Genomic DNA, 12121 nt, shown 5'->3' on the forward strand with positions numbered 1-12121 from the left:
GGGGGGGGGCAATCGAAGATTCAGAAAAATAATCAGGCAAATTAGAATAAATGCAAGAAATAATTCCAGAAATTGATGAAAATGCAGAATTTCCAGAATTATTTCTTTATGAAAATCCAGAATTCAAGATTTTATGGAGGAAGTTATTATTACTGTGCCTCTCCCAAAAAACGCGGTGACCGGTACGACTGCCTATCTCAAGACCTGTGGCAGCAGTATTCTTTTTAACTTACAACAATGGGAGAGTGAAAAAGTGATTGAATAATAAAATTTCATGAACCGGCGAAAACGTCAGAAATAATTTGAGGGCCGTCAAAAAGTGACTAATGTGCGGACCGGCAAGAAATAAATGTGATCATGCTCCCCACAAGGGTGGGGGGACTCACAGGGCTTCAGCCCTTTAGGCCTGGGATGATTCTCATAATTTTTTCCCCCCGCACTATAAATTCACTACTAAGGGGCCCTAGAAAAGTCTGGCCGAAGGTCCTGCAGAAGATCACAGCCTAGGGGTCCGCTCCAGGACGTATTGGCCCTGAATATAATTCGCAGACCTTCTGACATCAAAGACAGAAATGAAAACCAATATAGAGAGAGACAGTATAATATTTAAAATTAATCTAAAAATACGTAGTGGTTGTGTGAATTGGTCGAAATTTTTACAGATCAGGTTGAAGTTTGGACACTAAAAATTGTCAAAATGGGCACAATGGTCAAAAACGGCAAAAAAAATTCTCAAAATATTCACTAAAAGGGTGAAAAAAAACAAAAAAAGGTATTAAGTGTCCAAAAACTAGCTGAAAAATTGGTTGCAATTATAGTTCGTTAATCGGTTGTAATTATATATCGTTAATTGTTTTAATTATAGTTCATAATAACTGCATTATTATCCAAGTTGAATTAATTTCAAGCCCAAAATAAAACATTAGTGGACCATAAGGATTAGGCCAACTCCAGGGCAATCATTACCAGACACGGAGCCGGTGAAGAAAATGGGGCTCCTTGGGGCTCCCTCGAGTTCCGAATAATTCTTGTTTATTCTGTTGTAGTATTTGGAATAATCATTATCATTTCTATAGTTGAAGCATTTCTATCTTGTTGCATTTTTGTAAAAAAAAAAACTTTTATATTATCACGTATGCGGGACTCCTTCAAGCTCAGGGCCCTGCGTGACTGCATCTGTCACACACACTTGAAGGTGACTCTGCCCAATTTAATCGAATACTTAAATGTGTATGAATGTTTAATATCCATGGTTGTGTGTTTGCAGCGCATTTATGGTGCAATATATATAGTATATATATAATGTATAATCAAAACAACATGGGCTCCAGAGCCCTGTCTGATCCTGCCCAGCCATGTGTGAGCCATGACGTCAATACATGACCTCTTGGGACAATCATTGGTCCACTACACATACAATGCAGTCCAATACCTGAACGAGGCATAATATGTGAAGGATGTGGAAAAAAAAAATTTCTAATTTTCTTCTGCTTTTCTAACATGGCCTGCGTTCATCTGAAACAAAATCGTTCACGTTCAACACCATCTGGTCAGAGCAAAGTTAATTCATGGCAACACCAATCTCTCAGATCACTTGTTCGAGTCTAAATGGGCTCTCTGATGATAATTTATCTGAGAGTTGGAAAATTTAAAAAAAAAAACAATTCTTTTGAAGTTCTCAATGCTCAAAACATCTATTGGAGGTAGATATTTGAGCAAATATTTACAAACATTTACAGATTATGGCCTCTGAAATTCAGCAATAAACTTAACACTAGAAGGGCCGGGGACTATACGTTACACCTAAAAGGGCCGTTGGCAGTCCAATGACTGCTGCTTCTTTTCAATACAATATGTTTTTAATCACACTCAATTTTTACAATAAATAATAACAAACATTATCACAGATGGTTAATTTGTTAATTTTGAAGAAATTTGCGTTTTTCTTAAGCATACAGGGTGTCCATAAAATGACTTTCTAACTATAAATATGAAAAATTGGAGGGCAACTGTGGGCAAGATTTACCATGGAGAAAAAAAGAAGAAAGATAGACATTGAATTTACATCACATCGTACATTGCTCCATTTTGATGATGTATGTACACCTTTTTATATGTATATCACGGTCTTTTTTATTCACTTTATTTAGTTGTTCGCGCGCTATGGACAACATATACTATTATCATAGTGTAAATTTTCACTATCGAAGAAAACCTAGGGCACTATTCAAATTTCATGCTACAAATTAACTTATGAAGAATATACAATTAAAAAATAATACATTTTTGTCTTTCTTTTTCGCCAGTATTATCTGATTCAGACCAATCACCTTCGAGTAGATTAATAGCAGAAAGTCATGATTTTCATTGTGAGTTTGCATCGTAAGTCTCCTCAGCCTCAGACTTATTGTCCGAAATATCATTAAGCACTGACTAAATTAGATTATTTTGTTCTAATACGTAGTTCCCCATTTTTTTGTCCCATCGCTCCCTTTCTTCAGAAATTATTTTCTCCCATCGCTCACCAACGCAATCTAACCCATAGGACCCTATGTTATACCCGTAGCTTCTACCGCCCCCCCTGGAACTTTCCATCGGCCCCAAGGGGGCATTAACGCCCACGTTGGGAATCACTGTTCTAATACATCCTTTTTCTAAGATCCATTTCTACACACTTTGAATGAACCTATGTTTCCTAGGAAGCTTTCAAAGCAGATGGTGGCATGCCAATAGACATTTTAGATTGCCCAGTAACACGATGCAAAACAAATGGCATTTTTTCATTTATTTTTTCTTATTGATATGTTACTCCTGTGTGTGCCATATGTTGTGTTGTGTGCTTCATCCGAGAATGATAGGGAAATAAACCTAAAAGGAAAAGTATACCAGGGCCGTGTTAAGATCATCGGGACCCCCGGGCCAAGTGGTTTTTCTGAGGCCCTAACTGATAAATTCTAGACATTTTTTACCGGATCTTATTTTTGTGAGGCCCCTTTTCTCTTGAGGCCACGGCCCGGGTGGGCCCATGCGTTAAGACGGCACTGAAGTATATATACATCAACGCCCACCACAAGGTGAAAACATATACAATTTGCATATAGCAGTCAAAATGTCTGCTCTTGGCCGTTCTAGATATAAACGTCGATATCTCCCGAACAAAACCTTCAATATCTCAAAATTTTGTACACAGAGATAAGTGCGTGATAATGAAAAGTCACCAAAAATGGAGTGTGTACGTCAAATACTGCCGAGATTATAGCGTTTTCAAAATCAAAAACCGTCAAAATGTCTGCTCTGGCCGTTCTAGTGTTAAAACTACGTGAAAATACACACATACTTATTGCGCGGAAATTTAAAAAAAAAGCATTTTTAACCAAAAAAAAGTTTGAAAATACGCAAAAAAAAAAGACATTTATATTATATGGCAGTTTTTGTCTGAACTTTCGGGCTCTAATAATAGAGCCCGGAAGTTCCCCCAAAAGTCTGGGCAGGATTAGACAGGGGATCAATGCAGGGATCAATGCTAAGAGTGAACTCTTCCACGCCGAAAACATAGCCTTTGAAATTCACGAACAAACTTGAAACAATTTTAAAATAGAGGCATTCATGGCAGGAAAAATTCAAAAAAAGGCGTTTTTGCAAAGTTTGAAAATGTATGACAACAGGAATTTATGGCATTTTTCTTGAACTTCCTGGCTCTCGTTATAACGTACACTTCCGGAATCCGCCCAAGAGGGGTATGTTAGAAAACGTTACTCGACCGTACCTGTCTCTGACGTCATCCAAATTCTCCAAACTGACACCATGTCTCGAAAGATGTCTGCATCTATTTGGGGGCAAAAAAACCGGGAATTTCTAAATCCTTGTTAGTGATGGTCGAATGAAATTTCGATACTGGATACCGAGTGGATCGATATTAATCTTGTTGCTGTCTGCTACACTACTGTATAGGGTTGTTGATAAAATAGTTTATTACAGTAAAACCTCTCTTTTGCGGACACTGGCCGAATAAAAATATTCGTCCGTAAAAGAGGAGAGTGACCATTAAAGAGGATTTTGAAAAGCACACTTTTATTATACAAGGCGGGAAAATATTATTCGGCAGTGAAAGAGGGGGCTGACCGCATCAGAGGGCTGTCTGTTATACGGGTGGGGGAGGTTTCACTGCATATGCCCTTTTTAAATTTTTCATTTATACATTGTGAATTATATTTTTGAATCTCGAATGAATTTATATTGTCACAATGATTGTATTTATATTGTCACAATGATTGTATTTATATTGTCACAATGATTGTATTTATATTGTCACAATGATTGTATTTATATTGTCACAATGATTGTATTTATATTGTCACAATGATTGTATTTATATTGTCACAATGATTGTATTTATATTGTCACAATGATTGTATTTATATTGTCACAATGATTGTATTTATATTGTCACAATGATTGTATTTATATTGTCATAACGATTGCATGTATAACGAATTCTACAATGCATAACGATTGTATGTATAACGAATTCTACAATGCATAACGATTAACGAATGCAAAACACTACGAAAGGGACCCCAATCTCCCTCCTTGTCCTTCAGAATTTTTTCCGGCAAGACCGTGCCCTCCGGGGCAATGAGCTAAAACCACGTAAGCGACAGAGCCTGGTCGTGAGCGGTCCGTTCTATTCTGTTGTGTATATGCACTTATCTAGTGCTGTCAAAAAATAATGAAATTTTCTTCGGAAATACCTTGGCGAGAGAATAAGAAGCATGGCGACGTCACGGCACAAATAGTTATTAGACATCAGTTATCAAATAAAAAAAATGAATTCCAATAACAATTCAGAAACCTTACCTGTAAGCGGAACCTGTCCAGGGCACTAGGTATGGTATCATCCTTAAAATCGTACTTTCCGAGGTCATCGGATGCACCTTGGGTATCTTTATCACGTGACGACAACAACAAACTCTTGTCGTGTATCCTCGTCGTTGGGAGAGCGATTTTACCGCTCGTGATTGGTTGCGACACGTTTTCGTTGGTTCGAGTTATGATCGGTATATTGGCGCTCGTTTTGCGTTTGGGTACGTTGGTGCCCGATGTGGAATCCTCGCTGCTCTGCTTGTGGACTTGAGTTTCGTCGAACGAATGGCTCGATGATCTGAGGAACGGACGCGATCTTTTCGAATTCGGCGACGGTTTTATGCTGTCCAATTCCTTAAGGAACTCGACTTCACTGACGTATGTCGACCTCGGCTTCGCTGCCGATTTTGTCATCTCTTGCTCTAGCATCTCCCCGTAGGGTCCCCTGAGTTTTTTCTTGGAATATCTCTTCTGTTCTGAGATCATAGCCTGGATTTTGGTGTCGGCGCCAGTCACTGTCATAGCCCTTTGTCGGGATTCGAGGTCACTGTGAAATTCGGGACGTCTGAGTTGTGGGTCATCGGATGTTTTACGGAAAACTCTCGTCTCGTGGATGTAGTCATCTGACCTAGTGGATTCGTTCACGACGTACAATGAATCCACCGCATTGTTTTTGTCGATTTCTGTTGATGGCTTGGAAGGTGCACGCTCTTCTTCACTGCGGAACTGCTGAAACCGTGAAACTAAATTCAAAACTTGCGGCCGCTTCGGTGAAGGTGTCCTTCTGTGTAAGACATCTTTATAATTTTTGGAGTAATAATTACTAAAAGCTGATTTCCTATCGTCCGTCTCTTCCGCTTCTAGATATTTTTCGCTGTACGTAGAAGCACGTGTCAGATCTGTGACGTCGTCATCATGTGATTGCTTAGAGTCATTACAGACCGAGATGACGTGTTCTGTATCCTTCTCCACGTAATATTTCCTTAAAAACCCCGAATTCATGAGACTGTGGTCCTCTGATGGCTTGTCCTTACCCATGGATGAATCTTCCGTGGTATCTGCATTCAGTAGATCTCGGAATTTCGGAATGGTAGCCAGAACCAACCGTGGCTTACGAAGCTGAAACCTGTGTTCTTCATCTGGAGCTTTCTTAAAGTCAGTGTCTGTTAAGAACTCTCGTACTGGCGAGTTGCCTTCCCGCTGATTTTGTAGATTATGCGTCTTAGCATCGATGTTAAGACGTGACAGAATAGATGTCTGATCATCTGAAGTACTCACGAACCGGTTCGGTCTAGATCGAGGAAGTGTTGAATAGATGAAGTTCGATTTCCTGTCATTATGGATCGATGACACCTGAAACTGAGGTAGTTTAACGAGACTGGACCTGTTCGTTTTGTTAACCATCGGCTCGTCTCCATGCTTATTTGCCACATTCTTCGCAGTCACATTATCTACGTAAGCTACGTTTTCACGATGACAAGTCATTTCCGTGTGTGTTGGACTTGTTGGCAACGGATCTTTCCAGAACGATACTGATGATGTAGCGGGTGCAGTGAAAGGTGGATTTAGTTTCAATTGGCGATGCGGAGATGGAGGCGCGGAAGTGGAAGTCAGCTTTTCGGTCAGCTGCTTCAATTTCCGATTGACAGGTTTCGGGGGACTCTGCACCTGAGGCGAGCTGAATCCGTCGAATGAGAAATGCCTAGAAAACATTTTCCCCGGATCCATCGCCTGGTAAGTATCATCGTCATCGCAAACTTCTTTTTGTTTCATCAGTTTTTTCAAAGATGGTGGTGGGGGTATCGAATCTAAAAGAGTCGACTTGTTGTTGGAAACTCTCTTCCAGTCGCCATCAGACTTACTCCTTTCCTCTTTCCTACAAATGTCGTAATTCACTTCGTCCTCCGCTTTAGGAAACAAACTGTCTTCGTTTTTCGATTTCCGTTTATACTTAGCCAAATCCAAACTAGCCAAAATTGATCGAATTTTGTCGATTTCGGTTCCATCGTCCCCAGTCTCTGAACTGGAATTCAGAATGCGGTTCGAATCATTTCCGTAATATTTGCTTTTCATGTATCCTCTTCTCCCAAGAGTCAGGTAAGCGGGTATATCTGGCGGTTCTTGCCTGAGTACGTTCGGTGATGACGGTAGAGACGGTGACTTCCATACTCTGAAATCCGGTTGAATCTTAGTCAATCTTCTGATTTGGATTTCTGGCACGAAATCCATTTCACTATGATATATTTCTCAGGTTTTAAATACATATACTCAGCTCATCGTCACTGCCGAAATGAAACACTTCCGAAAATACAAACAATAAACATCGAGCGGAATTGATGCGTTATTGACGCGTCATACACGTTCCTATCCTCGATGATCCACCAAATCGGTTTAAGATCTCACAATCGTCGTTCCGCTTCACGTTCCCGACATCTTGCCAAGTTTTTTGCCAACTGCCTAGATAAACAGCAGTTTAGTAGAGAGCTTGCGGAGGGGAAGGGGGGGAAGGATATTTATATATTTTTGTCACTTTTCTTCAGAGACGTCAAAAGTTGCGTAATTCCTTTCACTACGTACTCCAAAAAAAAAATGCGTGTGTCTTTCTCGTTTCCAAATTGTAAAAAATTGCAATCCTTATGCACTGATTTCCCAACGGAACGTAAAAAAAAACTGAAAAGGTTGTATATCCACTGGAGCTTTGGCATAAGGCTCACACAACACGGTCAAGTTGGCAAGTCACCATCCAGCAATCACAATGAAAATTTCTTGGCAGAGTGATTCAAGGGCGCGTAGATACCTACAGGTTCGTTGCCGTAAGGAATCCACAGATCGAGGGTATTCACATCACATCATTTGGGAAGCACAAAGCCCTCTCTCTCTCTCTCTCTCTCTCTCTCTACGTCTGCCTTTTAAGCTTTCAACAGCATCAAAAAAAACATAACGGGGTTCTTGATATCCTTGAGAATGTATTCATATTATTTGTATATATATATATATATATATATGAAAGCGAATCCTCTTTCTCTAGCAGAGCTGCTACTTTAGCTGATACCTTGCACATTCATCATTCGGGCACCAACTGATTTCATGAAAACGAAAAGAAAAGTTGTGTTCCTCCACGTAGAACTATGGAAGCACAAGGAAAAACGGTGGTGTCAGGGAGAAAAAGCGTGGTTTCTCGTTATATTTTTGGACACATCTCTGCCGGTTGTCGCAGTTTAGAAAGACAGCTCTAGCTACCTTTTTCGCCATTGGGCGCGGAAAGAAAAGCACGCGGGCCCGTTGGGAACAACGCCAAGCGAACAAGAAAAAAAAGAAAAGTAGAATAAAATATCTAAAAATTTAAAAATAAAAGTGTGTGTAGAAGAAAATTGCTTTTTCAGCCTACGGGTACGTAGTATTATAGAGTAAAGGGAAAAAGCCACTCTCTTGCTGCGTCAGACAGCGGAAATGAAGTCGAACACATTCATACCGTGTAGTATATATGGTGCTGCGAAAAGATGCAAGCCGTCTGGCAAACAGGCCCATTAGCGTGTACAAAAGCCATACCCATCAGTGTGTGTGGGGGGGGGGGGGCTTCCGTCCTTAACTTTCTGTGGAATTCCAAAGCGAAAAATATAAATAAATAAAAATAAATGCACAGGAACACTTCTCGTTTTTCCATCATATACCCAGACATTGTTGGATAAGCTTTGTCATCGGAACTTGCTTCAGGGTGGAACGAGGAACATTTATCGTGAATTCCATTTTATTTGGGAACCTGAACGTTCCCAGCGTACTCGAGGGCGTACGCAGGATTGACTTTTGAAGTGGGGGCAAAAGGTTTGTATGAGGGGGGGGGGGGGCACAATGACTTTCTACTAGTGAAATTTCACTAACCTCCAAAAAAATTTAAATTCCCCACAAATGTACTAAAATCAAAATACGGAGGGTTGAGAATGCAAGAAAAAGAACTTTGATACTCATAAATGAAGTGGTGCAAGTTCAAGCTGAAGGAAGAGCCTACAGATGGCACCAATGTAATTTTCCTGACAAGATAATTTCTAGTAATGTCAAATACAAATTTCTTTGTCTTGAAATTTTTTTTCAAAGTGACTCACACAAATTGAGTTCTCAACCCCCCCACCCATATACAAAATTGATTTTCTGTGTTTGTCTGTCACTGTGTCAGACAAATTTGGTGTAGTCACCAAATTTTTCACATATATCAAACAAGATCGGACTTGAACGATAGGCTACTTTAAAAGATCCTTTTACCTTTTTTCCTTTATACAAATCTATAGTTTTAGATCGATTGTCGCCAAATTTTGCATGTATGCCAAACAGAACCGGGTGCTTTAAAAGTTCGTCAGAGCAGGGCAAATGCCCGAAATGGGAAAAAAAACCGTCGGGCAATAGTCGTTTCTCGGCCTCAACAATTACTTTTGGAATGTTTACTTCGGTTGTCGCGACTCCCAAACAATGTGTTTCTGGCATATAGATACCTTTACTTTTTTTACCGTTTGTCACATCTTTAATCCTGCCAGTATTAAGTGTAACCGTTTATTCCTTTATAGTGGTTTGTCACTTTTTCAATCCTCCCAGTAGTTGAAGAAAACCCGGGCATTGCCGGGTATTAATGTGTGGCGCTATAGTAGTATATAAAAGTGCAAAGTGTCCCGTAAAGTTGTATAAATAGTTTAAAAACTCATAAAAAGTGAAAGAATTGGTATGTTTGAATGAGGCTAACGGAAAAGTGTGTGTTATTCTCATAAAGGAGGAACCTTTTCTTTCGAACAAAAAAAAAAATTAGTTCAAATTTTGTCGGTAGAGGACACGGCACGAAATCAAATCTGAATAGCCCTGACCTTGACATTTCTTCAATCTCTTCTGTGTCTGAAGCGATCGTAAATCTTTAGCCGGCTATTCGTAGGTGAGGTAAAACAACTTTACCATCAGTGTTATCTCAACCAATGTCAACATCACAATGGAAACCTTACTTTTAAGCGCTAGTAACAGGAACATTCAGAAATGATCTCTTAATCGTTCGTCCTGAATTTTATTGCATAATGTCTCAATCACATTCTGTCGACAAAAATTAAAACTATTTTTTTTCTGTACACACACACACGCAACAACAACCTCTTCGTGAGAATCACTTTTTCGCAAACCTCATTCAAATATGCCGGTTTCATCAATTTTTATGAACTTTTTGCTTCCTTGCAGTGTCCTCTATCCACAAATATTTGAACTACATTTTTTATCTGTACTAGAGAAAAATCTTTGGTGAGAAAAACTTTTTTGTAAATCGGGCATTCAAACATGCCAATTCCTCCAATTGTTATACATTTTTGAACTACAGTCGACGTTTGTTATAATGACTCCACGCCGTGACGATCACTCCATTACAACGACCGGTAGGATAAGTCCCCAATGCTTTCTTGCATACTCACCGCTTCGCGACGCCCTACAAAGGTTGGAGACGCACCAGGGCGTACAGCTTGGCATCCCCTGATTTACAGCATGTTTTAAATTCAATATAACGACCCTCCATATATAATGTCCGTTTCCGACGGCACGAAAAGGGGATTGCTATATAGATCATCAACTGTATTTACGAATTTATGGACACGCCGTATTTTCTTTCGATATTCAATTTTTTGATCTTCTTGGTAGGAGGGGAGGGGAAGAGCTCATTATGCCTCTAAATACGTGAAAACGTAATACAGTCGGTGCTCGTAATAACGACCAATGGTAAATATGTGACCGTCCCATTATATAACGACCAGCTTGATATGTCCCAATTTTTTTTTTCCTCCATCAAAATGAAACGACCTAGAAAGATCCTTCAATCCATTACAGCGTCCGAATCCATTCAGCTCTCCGCTCTGTTCCTTTTCAGCAAAAAAATGAATGAAATTTTGTTTTTCGAAGAATTTTGTCTGACCTCTACCTTCGATATAAGAGAATTATGCATGTAATGAATTAATGCAATTTTATTAATGCTTTCTAACTGGTGCTTTTTTCATTCCAACTGCTTTCATTATAAAAAAAAAAGATTAACATACCGCGTAATTTGTTTTTTGTTTCGTCCAAGTATAAAATTCTTTTAAGCACACATCTATTTTTTCAAATCAAACTTTCGATACAACGACCTTTCAATACAACGTCCGTTTTCCATGAAGGGGGAACGTCGTCGATTGTATACCGAAAATATATTCAAGAGCGTTATTCTCTCGGTGAGAAAAGCCTGGGACACCACCCTGTGCAGAAAACCCTGTTTCGAAGAAAAATTATTCTCATGCACAGGGTAGCACAGGTCGCATGTACTATATCGCAACCGCTGGCGGGCTAGAAACTGGAATGTATAGGGTGGCTGACCATGTGATTCGTATTTCTTTGTACAAGTACGTTCGGTTGTCCATGAAGAAGAAAGTTCGAAAGTACACCTCGGTTCGAATTTCCGTCGATAGAGGGTACTGCGCGGAAGCAAATCACTGGAAATTTGCAAATCAGAGCTCTACAAAATGCAGGGTTCATGATTACAACAAAAACCAATTCTGAATTTTCCTCTCACTGACGCACATAAGCGTCGGCGACATAATCATTGTCATGACATTTTCATTGCGATGGTGACATTGTTGGTAAAGATTGTGTTTCCTTCTTTCTTTTAAACTTTGGCATACTTTGGCAACCATCGTGTTGTGTGTATTGAATTTCCACTTCGCGGGGTACGGGAAGTGCTGGAGGTCATACATCCCCTGATGATGAGTATCATCTTAATTGGATATTTTCTACGTACTGTACCCACAAGTCTCATTTAAAGTGTTCCCCGAATCCTGGTGATTGGTAATTGCTCCCGGCAAAACAATTACGGAGGGCGCGGTAGCCCAGGTCGATAAGACACTCTCCAAAAGTAAAAAGGGAGGATTAGAGGTGTCGCGAGTTCGATACCCGGTTCGTCCTTGTCAGAAAACTTCCCTGACACAGGGGTGCGACAGAAACGACGACACGACCGCAGAAAAAAATTGCTACCGAAGGGAGTTCCCCCATCGAGGGGTTAGCGCACCAACCTCTTAATGAGTAGGCAATAACTGTAGGTCCCGGTCTAATTAGCCCTCGTGTGCAGAAAATGACCTTGGTGCGACAAAAATGATCAAACAATTATGGAACAAACGGGTATCGTTGCGTCCTGACTGCACGTACTTGGTGATTGATTGCATTATTCCAGCAAATGATTGTTACATAAGAACCCCCTTTTGAAAAACTTCTAATATAT

General features: G+C 39.9%; 1 protein-coding gene across 3 annotated transcripts in view; it reads right to left on the bottom strand.

Annotated features, from left to right (window-relative positions):
- LOC149088496 (rho guanine nucleotide exchange factor 17-like) overlaps window positions 1-7747 on the bottom strand; it is a 208340-nt gene extending 200593 nt beyond the window's left edge. For all 3 annotated transcript variants that reach the window (XM_089247790.1, XM_089247783.1, XM_089247775.1), the window contains exon 1: window positions 4858-7747. In XM_089247790.1, coding sequence (XP_089103916.1) covers window positions 4858-7092 — 2235 coding nt within the window. In that variant the 5' untranslated portion in view covers window positions 7093-7747. The remainder of the gene's footprint in view (window positions 1-4857) is intronic.
- Between the last annotated feature and the right edge of the window lie 4374 nt (window positions 7748-12121).

Source organism: Pholcus phalangioides, unplaced genomic scaffold (assembly GCF_987345545.1).
Source record: "Pholcus phalangioides strain wild (caught in Gottingen) unplaced genomic scaffold, Ppha-v1.0 ptg000003l_1, whole genome shotgun sequence".
Classification (NCBI taxonomy): domain Eukaryota; kingdom Metazoa; phylum Arthropoda; class Arachnida; order Araneae; family Pholcidae; genus Pholcus; species Pholcus phalangioides.